Here is a 17534-nt window from a genome sequence, read left to right as displayed (position 1 = left end):
TCGGGAAGCCTGCTTCTCCCTCTCCCACTCCCCCTGCTTGTGTTCCCTCTCTCTCTCCGTGTGTCTCTCTCTGTCAAATAAATAAATAAAATCTTTAAAAAAAAATCAAACATTCTGTCAAAGTGAGTTTGGATACATTTCACTCTTCTTCATGTATAGCCTCTTAAATGCATTATATCACCTTAAAACAAACAAGTAAACGGACACACTTAAACACACCGCCATTAAATAAAAGTATTATTCAATTATTTAAAGTTGGCAGGGAAGAAAATTAAAAAAGAGAAAAGAGAGAGTTGCACCTAGAGAGAACTCCAGACATCTTCAGTGTCTCATCCAGTGTTCGCAAAGGAAGCGCTGATCAGCTGCGGCAAGAACCAGCTAAAAGGATTAGAGGAAATAGTACATGATGCTCACACAGAGCTGGGAATAGTGCCTGTTCTAACCAACCTGACTGAAAAACCTCATAGCTGGCACTGTGGTCACTCAGAAGGATTTTTACCTTAATAATGAGAAAACAATAATTCCTGGAATAAATACTGCTCTGATCTTGCCTAAGAATTTTTTAAAAAACTCTAAAAGGATTAAACTCTTTCTAAGCAACTTAACCAGAAGGAAGCATAATAATACTTATAGAGATGTGAGAATATTCAGCACCAAAAAGGTAAAATTCACAATGTCTGGAATCCAATCAAAAACTACATTCAAAGAAGCAGAAAAATGCTATCTATAATGAGATCAATCAATCAATCAAAATTGACCTAGAAATAATACAGCTGAGAGAAATAAAAGATAAAGGCATTGAAAATACAAAACAACTCAAAATACATCTAAAACCTAAACGTATGAAATTTATGGAAGTCATTCTTTATGGTCTTGGGTTAGGCAAAAATATCATGTATATAATACCAAAACATGATAAATAAATAATGATAAAATAAAAAGGTTGGACTTCATGAAGTAGTACAACAATTTTGGAAGATAGTTTGGAAATGTTTTTAAAAATTGAACATAGGTCTGCCATATGACCCTGTCATTCTGGTCCTAGTCATTTCCAAGAGAAATGAAATATGTGTATATATATACATATGTGTGTGTATATATATATATATACTTTTACACAAATGTTCATGACTGATTAATTGTCATGGCCACACACTATAAACAACCCAAATGTCTGTCACCAGGTAAATGAATAAACAAATTATAGTATAGATCCAAACAATAGAATATGTATCAGCAATAAACAGGAACAATGTTTATATATGGAACAACATGTATGAATCTGAAAATATTTATGCTGAGAAAAATCAGAAGAAAAATAATCTTAAATGAGTCTATTTATATAAAATTCTAGAAAATGCATACTAATCTATAATGACATAAATCAGAACAGTGGTTCTGATTTGAGCATGCAATGGGGAGTGGGCAGAGAAGGTCAGGAGGACAGGATTATAAAGGAGTATGAGTTTGTAGATGATGAATATGTTCATTATCTTGATTGTGGTGAGATTTCATCACTATAAACAAATGTGAAAATATACCAAGCTGTCCACTTCAAATATGTAATATTGTTTTCTATTTATTATATCTCAATAAAGCTGGTTTAAAAAAATAAAAAAAAAACCTTTTAAAAAGAAAGTTTCTTAATGTTTTTTGGGGATTATTTGCTTTCTTCAAACATTCACATTCACATGAAACATATGCTTTATCTTTTTCCATAAGATGTCTTACGTATCTCATAGTGTGGACTGCAGCATCTTGAGGGAATATACTTCACAGCATTCAGAAACTTCCAGATTGTCCATGTTGTCTCACACACACACGACATACAGGTATTGTTACTGCTATTTTCTTTTCTCCTCTAATATGTGTCCAGCATGAACCAGATTTAAATGGCAAGGACATTTCCAAAGTGGTAAGTATAAGCAACATGAAAAATCATGGATTTATGGCATGCAAGTTTAAATATTAATACTTTTGTTTAATCCTTATCATACATGACAAAGGGACTTTAAACTCCGCGGACACAAGTCTTTCCTTTTTATTTTATTTTATGTTTAGCTTTAGAGATTTCGCAATCCCTGTATTACATGTTAATATTTCTCTCAAATTACAGTTTTGTAAAACTGAAGTCAAATGAAGCATTAGCCTGTATCTACTTTTGCAACACCAAACAGAATATGTAAATTAAATATATAATCTACCATTTTTCAAAGTAGATTTCATAGACCTTAATACAAAACAACAACAACGAAAAAAACATGAAACAAAAACAATTATGTGGTCAAAGAATATTGCTAAGATGTTGGCTAAAGGAATTTTTGCACTGATTTTCAGAAATGTGAAAATGTTAAAGTATATTTTGACTCAGTTTTACAGAATTTCCTTGTAAGAACAGACTCATAATGTACATGGAATATTAAGAATTAATTTCTAGGGGCACCTGGGTGGCTCAGTCAGTCAAGCGTCTGCCTTTGGTTCAGGTCATGGTCCTGGGGTCCTGGGATTGAGCCCCGTATTGGGCTTCCTGCTCGGCAGGGAGTCTGTTTCTCCCTCTCCTTCTGCCTCTCCCCCTGCTTGTGCTCTCTCTTTCTCACTCTCTCTCTCTCTCTCGGTCAAATATATAAATAAAATCTTAAAAAAAAAAGAATTATTTTCTAAATTTAGTAGATTGGAACCCCTTTCCTTTGTTTCCTTGAGTATCTACTAATACTTGGCTTAGTGGTCTCTAATCCTGTGCATTCTCAACAAATAGAGAGCTGAGGATCACCAGAGGTACTTAATAAATAGGATTTCTAGGTCTAACATCCAGGAATTCTAATTTAAAAAGTCTGCATTGAGACCAGGAATAGGCATTTTTTTAACTAGCACCTCAGGTGATTCTAATCCAGGCAGTCTGAAGGTTATTTTTTGAGAAACACAGCATTCAGAAATTCACTCTCGTGCTTCCAGATGCTGAAAAATTATTTACTAAGTAGTTTTACAGTAAAATTACACTACATTTAGCCAACTTGAAAATGAGCTGTTGCATTATTTTTGATTGACATTATAGTATATGTCAAAAACCCTGTTCACATGGGGAAACACAGCTCAAGTCAACTTAAGCCTGATGGCCAAACATTTGAAACACACAGTGTATAATAAGTAAATAACACTGGTAGAATATAGGCAATACTATTAGGTACCGACAAGCTTCAATGACTCACCACAAAGTCAGGCTTTGCTGGATATGCGCATCCTTCATGGCATAATTCTGAGGGTAGGGAGAAGTACTGCACACATGAAAAGCTATGACTATTTTAAAAGGCTAAAACTAAAATGTCCCTCATTGTGAGATGATAAACCTTGTATGGTCAAAATCCCTTTCCTAGGCATAAGTCCCCTAACTCCAAAAACCTAGTAAGCTTCACTTTTAAATTCTACATAGTTACTTCAACTTCAATATTTTAATAAATATTGAATAACCATAATCATTTATTTCTGAACTAATTTTTCCTAATGCCTCTCTTATTTCCATATGTTCATTACTCGAGTCACTCAAACACTGAAGTTATATTATCTTTGACCTTTGTTTTTATTTAATCTCTCAGAATCATTCACCAAGTTCATCTGAAGTTTGTCTTCTCTTTCTTTTTTTTTTTTTTTAAGATTTTATTTATTTATTTGACAGAGAGAGAGAGACAGCGAGAGCAGGAACAGAAGCAGGGGGAGTGGGAGAGGGAGAAGCAGGCCTCCTGCTGAGCAGGGAGCCCGATGTGGGACTCGATCCCAGGACTCCGGGATCATGACCCGAGCTGAAGGCAGATGCCCAACGACTGAGCCACCCAGGTGCCCTTGTCTTCTCTTTCAAATCCATCCTTTTTTAAAAAAAAAATTCCATTCTATTCCAACTAAAAATTCCATTTTATCCATTAGGTCAGTGCCTTATTAGGTCATGCCTGAAACATCGCTTAAATACTCTCCCAGCCCTCAGCTCTCTCCCTAAACTCAAGTGCTGGGTCTTAGAATACTCAAGTGCAGTCTTTGCCAGATGTATGACCATGAGAAATTACTCTGCTTCTCTAGATCTCAGTTTTCTGTTATTGTTACAAAACAAATTATCATAAGCTTGGGGCGCCTGGGTGGCTCAGTTGTTAAGCGTCTGCCTTTGGCTCAGGTCATGATCTCAGGGTTGGGATGCAGCCCCCATCGGGCTCCCTGCTCATCGGATAGCCTGCTTCCCCCTCTCCCTCTGCTGTTCCCCCTGCTTGTGCCCTCTCTCTCTCTCTGTCAGATAAATAAATAAAATCTTTAAGAAAAAAAAAGGCATCAGATTTTGGATATGTTCACCATTATATTGCCCTTCCCCCATCACATATAATTGATCCTTAAATTAAAATCCATAAATAGAATTTTTCTTTAGTTGAGATGCTAACACTATTTACATTTAATGTAATCACCCTAAAGAACTAAATTTTGGGGTGCCTGGGTGGCTCAGTCATTAAGCGTCTGCCTTCGGCTCAGGCCATGGTCCCAGGGTCCTGGGATCGAGCCCCGCATCAGGCTCCCTGCTCTGCGGGAAGCCTGCTTCTCCCTCTCCCACTCCCCCTGCTTGTGTTCCTGCTCTCACTCTCTCTCTCTGTCAAATAAATAAATAAATAATCATAAAAAAAGAAGATTTAAAAAAACAAAACAAAACAAATTATCATAAGCTTAATGGCCTAAAGCAACACAACACACATCTATTATGTCCCAATTTATATGGATTAGGAGTCCAGAGAAGGCTTAGCCTGGTCCTCTTGTCAGTGTCATCAGGCTAAATTCAAGGTATTGGCTGGAGCTATGCTTCCCATCTGAGTTTTAGGGTCTTCTTCAAGGTTACTGGTTGTTGGTAAATTTATTTCCTTTGAGGCTGTATGTCTGAGGTGCCCATTTGTTCACTAGCTGTCACTCAGGAACTGCTTTCAGGAACTAGAGGTCACCCACAGCTCTTCGCCACCCGGCCCCCATAGACAGTTCACCAGATTGCTGTTTACTTTCTTCCAGGCCAGGAGAAGAATGTCTCTCTGACACTTCATTCTTTTACAAAGCTCTCACCTCATTATATCAGGTTTGCCCTTGACAATCTTCCTTTGATGAACTCAAAAGGGACATATAATTATATCTGCAAAATCCTTTTTGCCATATAAGGCAACATGATCAAGGAAGTGATCTCACATACACTATAGAAGGATGTGGGTCACTGAGGGTTGTCATGGAATTCTGCCTAACACCTTAATTATAAAAGCTAGTTAGCTGGAAAAGAAATCTTAAGATATTATGAGAGTAACTGCTCAAACCACAAATAAATAATCTTACACGTGAAACAAAAAAATAAAGTTTATAAACGTTTATAAAGTTTATAAAACATAAGTTCTCAGGGAGATGGTAAAATTAAAAAGGCAATGTTCATCTTTTTCCCACACTAAATAGCAAATATTCAGACTTCCTTGCTACACAGAAAATTAAAAGCTGCAGTGAAACCACCTATGGTTTTGAATACAGAGCTATCCAAAGGCACCAAAGGGATTTCTGTGTTAGACTCATGGCGGGGGAGGAGGAGGGGAAGGGTAGATGAAAATTATGTTTCGTTCTACTCTTTAAAGCTTATAGAAAGAAAAAGTCTCAACCATTGCTTACAGAATAAATTAAAAACCCCTTAATATGAAATAAAAGATCTTCCAAGACTTAATTGGCCCTGGCCTTCCTGTTTACCTCTCACATCTATATCACACAGAGAGTTCCATGGTTACCTCAAACATGCTTTTACTCTGCACAAATACATGGTTTCTTTCCTTTGAATGCTCTACTACCTACTTGTACCCATAACCCATATGATGGATTTGATTCATTGTTTAAGATCCACGTATTTATTTAACAGCTACTTACTGAATGCCTACATTCATCAGTGAATTGTTAAGTCTTTACCTCTCCCACAAAGTAGGGCTGCTCTCTGCTTCTTTTCTTGTACAAAATCGATAGCCAGATCATGTTATCTATTATGATACTTGTTAAATCTTATATGTCCAGCCCCGATATGTGAATACCTGGAAGGAATGTTGTTTTACTTGTTTATATTTCTAGGACTAACTCAGGAATTGTTACAACTCATTAATCATGGGTTTGCTGAAGATAGTAATGATAATAATAATAGTAATAATAATAATAACATCTAAGGTGTTTTTAGTGATTCCTCATACTGTGAAGACACTTTATAAATATTGGCTCAAACAAAATCCTTGCAACAGTACTTTGAGGCAAACATTAGTTTTCTCATATACTGGTGAGTATTGTAAAGTTCAGAGACAGAGGCAAGACTTTTATAGAAGTTGTTGATGCTTCTCAACTTTATGTTCTCTGTACCAGTGGGGTCACCAAACAGGAGCATCAGCATCACTCACACATGTGACACAGTGCTGAAAATGTATGTTCTCAGGCTCCAACTGAGACCTACTCCATCAGAAACTCTGGGGTCAGGGCCCTATAATCCGAGATTTAACAGGCACCGTAGGTGATGATGTCTGCTCAAGTTTGGGAACCAGTGATCCAGAATCTAATATGGAAATGTCCTGGCCAAGAAAATGCGATCTCTAGGACTTTCAAACAACTTTTACCCAGAAACTTGGAAATTAAATTCATATGTTAGGTAGTGATGGAGGAAAAAGAGAACAAACAGAAAAATGAACTCATCCTGAAGTCAGAAGTCTCACTGAAGGTCCATACATCCATTATACAGAGTCTGAAACTTAACACACAGTGTCAGTGTGCTGAACTGGCCAATGCTTAGTTAAAATATAAGAAAAATACTCTTTTCCCTTGACTGTAAAAACTGGGATTTACATCAGTTATACATTCCTCTTTAGAGGAAAATATTCTCCATAACTTGTTTATCACCCCAACGACATCTTAAACATCTCCAGGTCAAGGTTCTTGTTTTCTTCATCTGGATCTTCACTCATGCATGATAGAACTCTGAGTAATTGGGAAGCATTTTAACAATTTCTTATTCAATTGACATTAATTTGATTTGATTAGCTTATCTTTTCTCATTGCTTTACACTAGGGACTATCTTTTTAAAAAGTGTCAAGTGATATTATAGTAAAAATTGTTAAATGGTAATAGGAAGTCAAATTTTGATCTTTGAAAAGAGTGCAATATAAGGATGGAACATTCCTTTTTGTGAGGAGTGTTTGCTGAGGGATTTTAGAGTGAACTTTCCCTTAGCATTTCTAGAGGACAGTAAGAGTTATGAATGTGTATTCGGTGCAGAGTACTGCACACAGCATATTTGCATATACCCCTATAAAAATAGTTGAATGCACTCAGGAAGTTCACCATATAATTGTGAAGACAAACTATATCAACATGCAAAAGAAGAGTTATATAAAAAAAAAGCTATGTAAATGAATGCACGTTTAGGGATAATGAGTACTCTTTCAATGGCCACACATCAGAGAACGCAGAGATAAAAAAGGCCTCACTACTTTTGAGTGGCGCACAGAACCATATGCTGATTCTGTATATGGTTCATCTTGATTTTTTTTTTCTAGTCTTGACTTAGATGATTTTCAAGTATGGTGTTTATAGGATCAAGCTTTTTATGTTTTTACATATAAACAAAAGTCTTCGCCTTACCTAGGATAGAATTGAATCTGTTTGGCATTCAGAGCAGAAGCCAAATTTGTCAAAAAATAAGGTATATTCTAAAATATGAGTACATTATGATTTCCCATCAGGATACAACGTTAAAAACAATCAATCAATATTAATGAAGTACCTAGTATGCTAGTCTCTGACTTCCCTGGGAAGATGAGACAAACCCTCGAAACACAAAATGCTAAGAAATTGAGAGCAACAAGATACGTCAGAATTAATGTGGATAATAAAACAATTGAAGGAGAGTACTTAAGAACATTTGAGCATAAACCATACCATTCACACAGAAAGACAAATGTGGTGTGTAAGAATTCACTAACTGGAGCTTTCTCATAGGCCAAGGAAGTCAGATTTAAAATCTATTCTACAGGTTAGTGCTTTTGATCAGAAGTACTTAAATAGAAAAAGTAACTGGATCAGATGCTTATCATAATATGGCAGACTCTGGAAGCCGTGTAGAGAGTCCATTTAGCAAAGATCTAACCAAGTCCAGACATGCCCAAACAAACACATCCTAAAGGCAGAATTAGAATGCGTATTACTGAGCCCTGGCAGTGTATATGATCAGGTTAAATACTAACCTAAAAGTTTAACTTAGCATAGCAACATGTCTAACTTGTGTCTTGGGGGCTTGTATTTTTCCAAATTTTGTTTAATAAAATGTATTTAATAGAAGATTTGTAACAAAAGTAATGATTAGGGATAAATTACAGATAAGTCCTTGTTTGGGGAAAAATATACAGAAAGAGTAATTAAAATAGAAGAGAGAATAATTGAATGGATCATAAACCTATAATTTCTCAGTAATAGATTTAATCCTGTATTATATTATTTATATCTTATAATCCTATATTGTATTATCATTTCTGTTGGACCTATATGCCCATTGATAAGAACTATTATTAATCTAACATAAGATATTTGAATTACAAGTTAAGATAATTAGAATGGTTTGCATAAACCTATCTCCTATCAGGTTACCTTGAGAATAATACATCACTACTATGCACATAGGAAACATTTTTAACAATCATAAACAATTGTTGGATTTTAATGTGCATCTGACATCAGGTCCAAGATATCTGTATGTGAGGTTAAAAAAATTAAAAAATAAATAAAAAAGAAAAAGAAACAAACAGAAATCACTACTAACCTCCCTAGGCATCTCCCCTATAAAGTTATTTCCCATCTAAAGGATGTGTGTGTGCGTTTAGGTGTTTAAATGTAAGTGCATGAAGTAAGAGCAGAGCTATACTTAATATTTAAACTACTGTGCATTTTTACCGAGAAGAATTTATTTTTTGCCCTCTGTGAGAAATACTAGGAATCAATTTATTGATGTTTAGCCAATTTTGTTCTTAGAACTTTATAATTCCATAAACCAACAAATTGAAGACATAATTCATAGAATTTCTCTGTCTGTAATCTAAATACTATAAAAGAGTTTGGAAATAATAATATATAACGTGTACTTAGTGCTCACTCTCGCCAAGCATGAATCTGTGTTTTTTATACATTAACTCATTTATTTTTCCAACTTTTCCATGAAGTATATATTATTTTTAGATTTCTTAGACATGAGAAAAATGGGGCATGCAGAGATTATGTTAATATACCTTGTAGAATTACCGAATTTAAGAAATGTGTAAATCTGGTTTAAATTACACTTAATCAGAAAGTGACTGTGGTTTAAAAAAGAAAATGTAAAATGCCCTGCATTGAACACTTCCTTCTAGTTTCAGCACAACAATTTTGACTTGGGGACCTTTCCCCATTCTTTACCTTTAATCTCTTTGTCATTTTTGAACCATCTTATATCAGCTGCAGGCTTACTACCAGATGTTTTACACGTCAGCTGCATCAAGTCTCCCTCCATAACTGGTGATGAAAATCCGCTAATTTGAGGCTTCTCAGGAACACCTGAAATTTAAGTAAATGGCATGAACATCAATCTTCAGGGCTGATTCATTCTTATGACTATTACATTCACAAAGCTAAAATGGGCTGTTAATTGACAATATCTTCAATCAAAAGCAGTAAAGTGTTATATAATAAAATAAACTGCTTAAAATATCTATATAATGTATGTAATGTATATAATATAATATATAATGTATATAGATATAAAAATCGTGTGTATATAATATATACACACATATATATAATATATGTGTATATATATATATACACATATATACAGACACATATACACATGTCTATTCAGTAGTCCCCCTTATATGTGGGAGATACAGTGCAAGACTCCCAGTGGATGTCTGAAATTGTTGATAGTACAGAACCCTATATATATATATATATATACTATATTTTTCTCCTATACATATATACATGAAATAAAGTTTAATTTATAAATTAGGCATAGTAAAAAATCAACAATGATGACTAATAATAAAATGGAACAATTATAACAATATGCTATAATAGAAGTTATGTGAATGTGGTCTCTCAAAATATTGTACTGTACTCACCCCTCTTCTTGTGAGGATGTGAGAAGATAAAATGCCTGGGTGATAAGAGGAAGTGAGGTGAATGACGTAAGGATTGCGGTGTAACATTAGGCTACTATTGGCCTGACAATAAGTCAGAAGGAGGATCATCTGCTTCCAGACCACAGCTGGTCATGGGTAACAACTGTGGAAGGTGAAATCGTGGATGGGGGTGGGGTGGGGAATTACTGTATATATACATATGTGTGTCTGTGTATTATCCAGAGGCATTTAAAATGAATTTAGTTCAGAGTAGCTTTTAAAGCTTTACCTGCAAAAATACTCTTTGTAAATTTTAGAAACAGCCATTCAAAATATCTTAAGATTTATCAGTATAAGGATTTAAGAAGGTAGACTGTTTGCAATGGGGAAAAAAATCCACAAAGCACATTTCTTTATTCTTTAGCAAATTGTGATTTAAATAAAATAGCACTTTGCATTCCTGATTTCATAATTCTTAAGGCTTAAAAAGATGCTATTATCCTCTATGTACTATGTTTAAGAAATGCATTTTAGAATAAGGGATTCATCAATAATTGCAACCATACTTACTTCTCAGATTCTTCTAAAGTATATCTTGATATCATTTGTATTAGAAATGCAATAGTAGTTTTGGGGAGCATGATGCATATTATGTTTAATGCTAACCAGCAGTACCTTTTCTAGTCCAAATCATCTAATAACTAAGCAGATAACTAATATGCACAGATAGTACATGGTGATTTAAATAATAGAACATTACATATTTCTTGGGCAATAATATTCTCTTGTCACAGTAGAGGTTTATTAAAATTTCTTCTAAAAATTATTCAATAATAAAGGCATACTGAAGATTATTGTAGTATTTAATTCAATTTGAAAAGAAAAAAATATGTAAGAATGTTGGAAAGCATCAATAAGAGAAATACAAAAAACAACAACAAAACAACAATGATAAATGACAGGTCAACATGCTCCGATTAGTTGAATATTTTTTTTTTCCTTTCACATTCATATTGTGTTTTTTTTTTTTAAGTCTATGCCACACTACTATTTAATAAACTGAAATCAGCCAGTTTTCTGTTCTTGGGGTCTCGAGGTGGCTCTCTACAGAACAATACATTAACCTTAGGCAGTTGTTATCTGGAAATACTCCATTTTAGTGGATATATTTTGTCTGTAGTGGCAAACTTGTGAAGATTTTTATAAAATAGTCCCAATGGGACTTGCAAAGAAACATATTTCATATGGTATGTACAAAACCAATTCACTAGCTGGATTAACTTTAATATTCCTACTGAACAGAACAGCATGCATTAGTTCTTTTATATGCAATGTTATGCCTTTATCTATCAAAAAAGGAAGGCAAGCTAGGGGCAAAAAAAAAAAAATCAATCTTTTAAATTCCTCTAACTTGTTCAGTACGCAGGTGTGTTTCAATGGACTGCAGCAATTTTAGCTGATTGGGCAACTGACATCTGCAGAATCACAGAGAGCTCTTAGCTGCAACTTGATTTCCTTGGAATCTCTAAGAATGTAATAAATTTTGTATCACTCTAACCTTTGGGGAAAAGGCCCAGTATTTAGATAATAAAACTACAATGAAGCTACAAGTTTCATGGAGAGTACTTCATTTAAGAATCTAGAAAATCTACAAAACTAAAAGAAGATACAGAAATGTCAGGGTCATTTAAATGCACTAATACACACACACAAAGTCATATTTGGAAGCTGTAAGATATTAGAGAAGGCCCGCATCATATTACTTCAATAATAAAATGGAGGCCCACCCCATAGACACATTGTATTCACTCTGCTCATTATTCTACTACTTTATAAAAGGATCACCGTATATACAATATATAGATGATTTGACACAAAGGAATTTGGTTGAAAATCAAGAAACCTGGTGTCTGTCGCTGGCTAAGAAAATGGCTGCATGCCCTCAAGAAGTCCTACAAATCCTTACACTTTCCTTGGTCTATTTCTAAAATGGGGAAAGTGACAAAATGGTTTTTTAAATGCCTTTTGTTATAATGTAGCAGAGAAGGGATTAAACTCTATCTATTAATATGATCCCCAAAACATATATGTGTTATTGCATCATGTTGCTTTAGCTTGTGCTCTCATAGTGTTAGTCCCTTGCACTTACCCAGAACAGTGAGATAGGCCTTGGAAGTTTTGACAGGCATTGTAAATAAGGAACAGGTGTACTGCCCTTCATCGGAGAGAGACACATCACTGACGCTGATACTCAATTCATGCCAGGAAGCTCGAACCAGCTCAATCCTGTTGTCCCTTAAAGCTGGAAAGAGAAAATATTGAAAATGCAAATAACAACATTAGAAAAAGTCCTGTTAAATATTTTTAGCACACCACAAGAAACATGGTCTTTGGCCATACATCTAAATCTTATTTCCTGATACAGTTTAAAGGAAGGTTTAAATATATGGAAATATTTTATCAAATTAAAAAAAAAGTCAAAGTAGAATTAGGTGTTCCTTAATGTCCTCAGAAACAACTTTTTAATTAGATGATTGCATCTAGTACAATACTTCAGATGAGGTAGATGTTGGTGGTGATACAAATGAGTTTCCTCCACAGAATTTCATGGAATGCTAGTACCAAAAAACACGATAAACAGAAGGTTTCACTTTTATGCACAGATAAATTTGGGAAAACTATGATTGCTGTATTCCTTCCAAGAGACCAACAATGAACATTAGCATATTAAAAGCATATTCTCTACAGTAGAGAAACCTGTTGAACTTCCTGTAAACTGGAGCTGACTTTCAGCTGAAAAACACCGGTAAGGTACTGAATGTTTAAATTTGCTCTGATTGATTGGAACCTCTATTGTAACATCTGTTAAATACTTTTAGTATATCCTTTCGTTCATACCACCTTTTCTATCACAGGGCTTTTCTTTTTTTCACAGAAGATCTCTTGGCATGCGCCTCTTGATTCATTTTTGGAAAAATATTAAAAAGTTTAATTATCATTGTATTTCCTACTAAGTAATTCTATAAAGCTCAGAGTTAAGCAAAAGGCAAAGAATGGAGTACTCTGAAAGAGGAAAGAGGACTGGTTTAGGGACACCGGGACCTGAGGAGCAACACGGTGGTTCCCCAGCCAATAATAAAAGTCAGTTGAGGCCTGACATCTCCCAACCACAACCTAGCAACAGCAGGTGGCCTAGGTAGACTCATTTTTCATCACATATCAAATGGGAGTCCTGCCAGTATCTCTGGGAGAGACTAGGCTACCTGCAAGGGGAATCAAGTGGGAGCATCACTGACTACAAGTGGCCATGGAAAGCAATCTCTTTCTCCACTGGGCTGGAGACTCCCCTTCAAGGCCTAGAGACAGTGATCACTTGGGCAGCAGGGGCAAAGGGGTGATCCATCTCTGACAAGTACCCCACCCTTAAAGCGATCTCCCATGAGCTAGAGAACCACTTACCCCTGCTAGAATCATCAGGGAGCCTGGCCTGGGGAAGCGCCTCTGCCTCCTTAAGTGGCACCAGTGGAGACCAGTTCAAACCCCAGTAGAACTAGACACCTCAAGCTGACTAAATAGCATCCTTTGGCTTTGAAAAGTAAATTGTTAGTTGAACCATGACCTGAAAATGTAAGACAGGACCTTTATGCTAAACCTAAACAGGATGACTGCTTCCTAGAATAGAAGATTCTCCAGAGTCTCCTAACATAAGAGCGAAAATGTGCAGGATGTGATAAAAACTGGTCACACCAAATGCCAGTAAAATCATAACTTGAATGAGCAAAAATAATCAATAAGCACCAACACTGAATTGAAACAAATGTAATTATCTAAGAAATAATTTAAAGAAGTCATCATATTACCTTGAAACAAAAAAATAGAAAATCTCAGTAAAAAAGTTATAAAAAAAATAATAGGATGAAAATTACAGAAGTCAAAAATACAATAACCAAAATAAAAGCTCACTAGATTGACTTGATAATTCAGTAGGGATGAAATAGAGGATGGAACCAATAAACTTAAAGCAATATAATTCACTCAATTTGAATAAGAGAGAGAAAATAGATTGGAAAAAAAAAAAAAAAGAGCCTCAGACCTGTGGGACAATAACCAAATATCTAATATTGGTACCACACAAGTCCCAAATAGGTGAAAGAGACTGGGACTGAAAGAGTATTTGAAGAAATAATGGCCCAATACTTCAAATTTGCCTAAAGAAATAGATGTGCAGAATCACTAAGACAAATCAATCTCAAATATGATAAACCCAAAAAAGTCCATATCAAATACATCAAAATTAAACTGAAAGACAAAGAAAAAAATCTTGAAAGCAGCCAGACAGAAAGGCATATAAGCTATAAGAGACTATCAATTTAAATGACAATAGAATTCTTGTTTGCAATTATGGAGGCCAGAGGGAGTGGCACATTATTCAGGTGCTGAAAGAAAGGAACTATCAACAGTGAATTCTTATCCAGGGAAACTAAACTTCAAGAATCAAGAGGGAATAAAAGTATTCTTAGAAGAAGGAAAACTAAGAACATGTTTCTCTAGCAGATCTGTATTGAAAAGTTAGGTTCTTTAAATAGAAAAAAAAGGAATCTTGGAGCATCAGGAAAGAAGAAGGAACAACAAGAACAAAAACTTGGGTAAATCCAATATAGAGTATCCTTCTCCTTTGTTGTCTTCATTATATGATGGTTAAAACAAAAATTACAACATCACTGATGCAATGTTGAACAAATATAGAAGGATACTCAAGACAAGTACAAAGTGGGCAGGACAAAGGGACCAAAGGTAAGTAAGTTTTCCATACTCTACTCAAAGTGGTAAATCATTGCTACTGTGGTAAAGTCACATATGTATATTTCAATACCCAGGGCAACTACTAAGAAAATATACAAAGTAATACACTCAAAAACTCTATAAATACAGATAAAATCCATTTATATAGTGTCTTGAAATAATAAAATTATAAAGATGGAAAAGAGATTAGTGTTAATAAGGGGTAGGAAGGAGTGGGAGAGACATGGATGTGGTTATGAAAGGACAGCACGAGAGATCCTTGCAGTGATGAAACTGTTTTGTATTTTGTCTGTGGTGATGGATACATAAAACTACACATGAAATAAAATCAAATAGAACTAAACACACACACACATGCACACACACACAGATGAGTACATGTAAAACTGGTAAAACCCAAATAAAATTGGTGAACTACATCACTGTCAGTTTCCTAGTCAAGATATCTTTGCAAGATGTTATTTGGGTCCAGGGTCCATGAGATCTCTCCATATTATTTCTCACAACTGAGTGTGAAACTACAATAAAACCTCAATTAAGGGGTGCCTGGGTGGTTCAGTTGGTTAAGTGTCTGACTCTTGATTTCTGCTCAGGTCATGATCTCAGGGTTTTGAGATCGAACCCTGCATTGGGCTCTGCGCTCAGCAGGGAGTCTGCTTGAGATTCTCTCTCCCTCTCCCTCTGCCCCTCTGCCACTCTAAAAATCAAAACAAAACAAAACTCAATTAAAAAAACTATATGTACATTTGAAGAAATAGGGGAAGTGGTCATGATATCAAAGCTTAGAATTCATTATACACACTTGCCACAGAGCCAGAGGGGGATCCCAAGTATCAAATATTCTTTAATTACTGTACCTTCCCTATATGCTTTGTGAAAGGAGCAGGCAATAATACAATATGTAATATTGGGGAAATTATATTTAAAAGAAATCATCCTCCCAGATACTCAAATAACACACACCTTAATGAATGACTATAGTCCCTCTGCTACCATTCTTTATTAACTCTAATTCTATAAAGAGACATATACTTACAAATATTTTTAAAACTAATTTTATTGGACATAAAATGTAAGGCAAGTCTGATAATGATTGTATTTGTTACTCCATTAAGATACAATAGATATTTTTTTGAAATGTCTATTTCATACTCTATCTCCTACATGCACTAATATATGTATGTCTTGTTCAGTTGCTAGACAAAAACAGTGGGACACAGATTAGTTATTTCCCCAATAGAACTTCAGGCTATATCAACCACTTTTCAAAGCTGTGATTTATTTAAGAAAAACATTTATCATGTATTTCTTGTTTCTTCAAAAGAGAGGTCACCAAAAGGGAAAACCCAAGGTTTCTGCCATGATACTATATGGGTAAAGCTTGTTACTTACCCCCTGTGTTCAATTTCATTTCTTCTAACACAGTTCCCACTGACAGAGAAACAGAGCTTACAACTTTCAGTGAATCTTAGCAAAAGGAATTTAACTCTCTTTTGGTCAGACTATTTTGTGGAAACTATATAATATCACTAAAATCAACTGAATCTCTCAATATATACAAATACAAAACTTTCATATTTAGACCATTTGCATGGAGTAAAGCTACAGGCAATGACTTGGGAATGAAAACATTTTAGGCAATTGTATAAAGTCAGATTTCCTGTGGATAATAATTCCTGATTTATTTTCATCTTCCAATTATCATGAGAACTAAATGATTTCATGTAGTATGTAAAGTCCCTTAAAATAAATCTACAATGATATGTTAAAATATTTTGAGTTTAGAATCCTGATGAAAACCTAAATATTTTAGTGTCTGAAATGTCTCAATTAATTTAGCTTACCAAATCATATAATATTTTGAGTTGTTATATGATTACTACCAGCCTGACTAAAAACTAGGCTCTGAAAAGCAGAATACCTGCAATTTTTTTGAAGATTTATTTATTTATTTATTTATTTATTTATTTATTTATTTATTTGAGAGAGAGGGAGAGGGAGGTAGGGGAGAGAGTGTGGGGGTTGCGGGGGGCGGTGCAGAGGGAGAGGAAGAGAGAGAATCTCAAGCAGACTCCCTGCTGAGTGCTGAGCCCCACCTGGGGCTCCATACCACAGCCCAGAAATCATGATCTAATCCAAAACTAAGAATCACCTAAGCCAAAACTAAGAACCAAATGCACCACCCAGGTGCCTCCGGAATACCTGCATTTTAATGTAAACTCAGTCACTGATTAACCATATGAACCTAAGGAAATCACTTAAATGTGTGCTTTGGTCTGCTCAGTGTTAGGTGGAGATAATAATAATTGAGTGAAAGTATAAGGAATATGGTTTAGAGAATTAAAATACATAAATATATATTCAAAACCTGAAAACATAATCCCAAGAACCAGGAAACTGGCACAATTAGCAAAGGGACTATTTATTGTGTGAATTTCCTCGATAATTCATTTGCCAAAACAAAGAAACAAAAAGCTGCCTAAGGAGATTCTCAATGGACTGAATATTTTAGATGAATCGTACATCTATAGCATTTATCTTTTCAAGCTTGTAAATACTTATGATGTCAT

General features: G+C 34.9%; 1 protein-coding gene across 1 annotated transcript in view; it reads right to left on the bottom strand.

Annotated features, from left to right (window-relative positions):
- The window catches only part of CADM2 (cell adhesion molecule 2), a 253313-nt gene that overhangs the window by 162450 nt on the left and 73329 nt on the right, over positions 1-17534 (bottom strand). Inside the window, exons 3-4 of the mRNA XM_044913865.1 lie at positions 12311-12463; positions 9458-9595 (exon numbers count right to left, since the gene is read on the bottom strand). Of these exons, the coding sequence (XP_044769800.1) occupies positions 9458-9595; positions 12311-12463 (291 nt within the window). The remainder of the gene's footprint in view (positions 1-9457; positions 9596-12310; positions 12464-17534) is intronic.

The sequence above is a fragment of the Neomonachus schauinslandi genome, chromosome 1 (genome assembly GCF_002201575.2).
Source record: "Neomonachus schauinslandi chromosome 1, ASM220157v2, whole genome shotgun sequence".
Taxonomy (NCBI): Eukaryota; Metazoa; Chordata; class Mammalia; order Carnivora; family Phocidae; genus Neomonachus; species Neomonachus schauinslandi.
The sequence above is the reverse complement of the archived record's forward strand: the minus strand, read 5'-3'. Positions and strand labels throughout refer to the sequence as shown.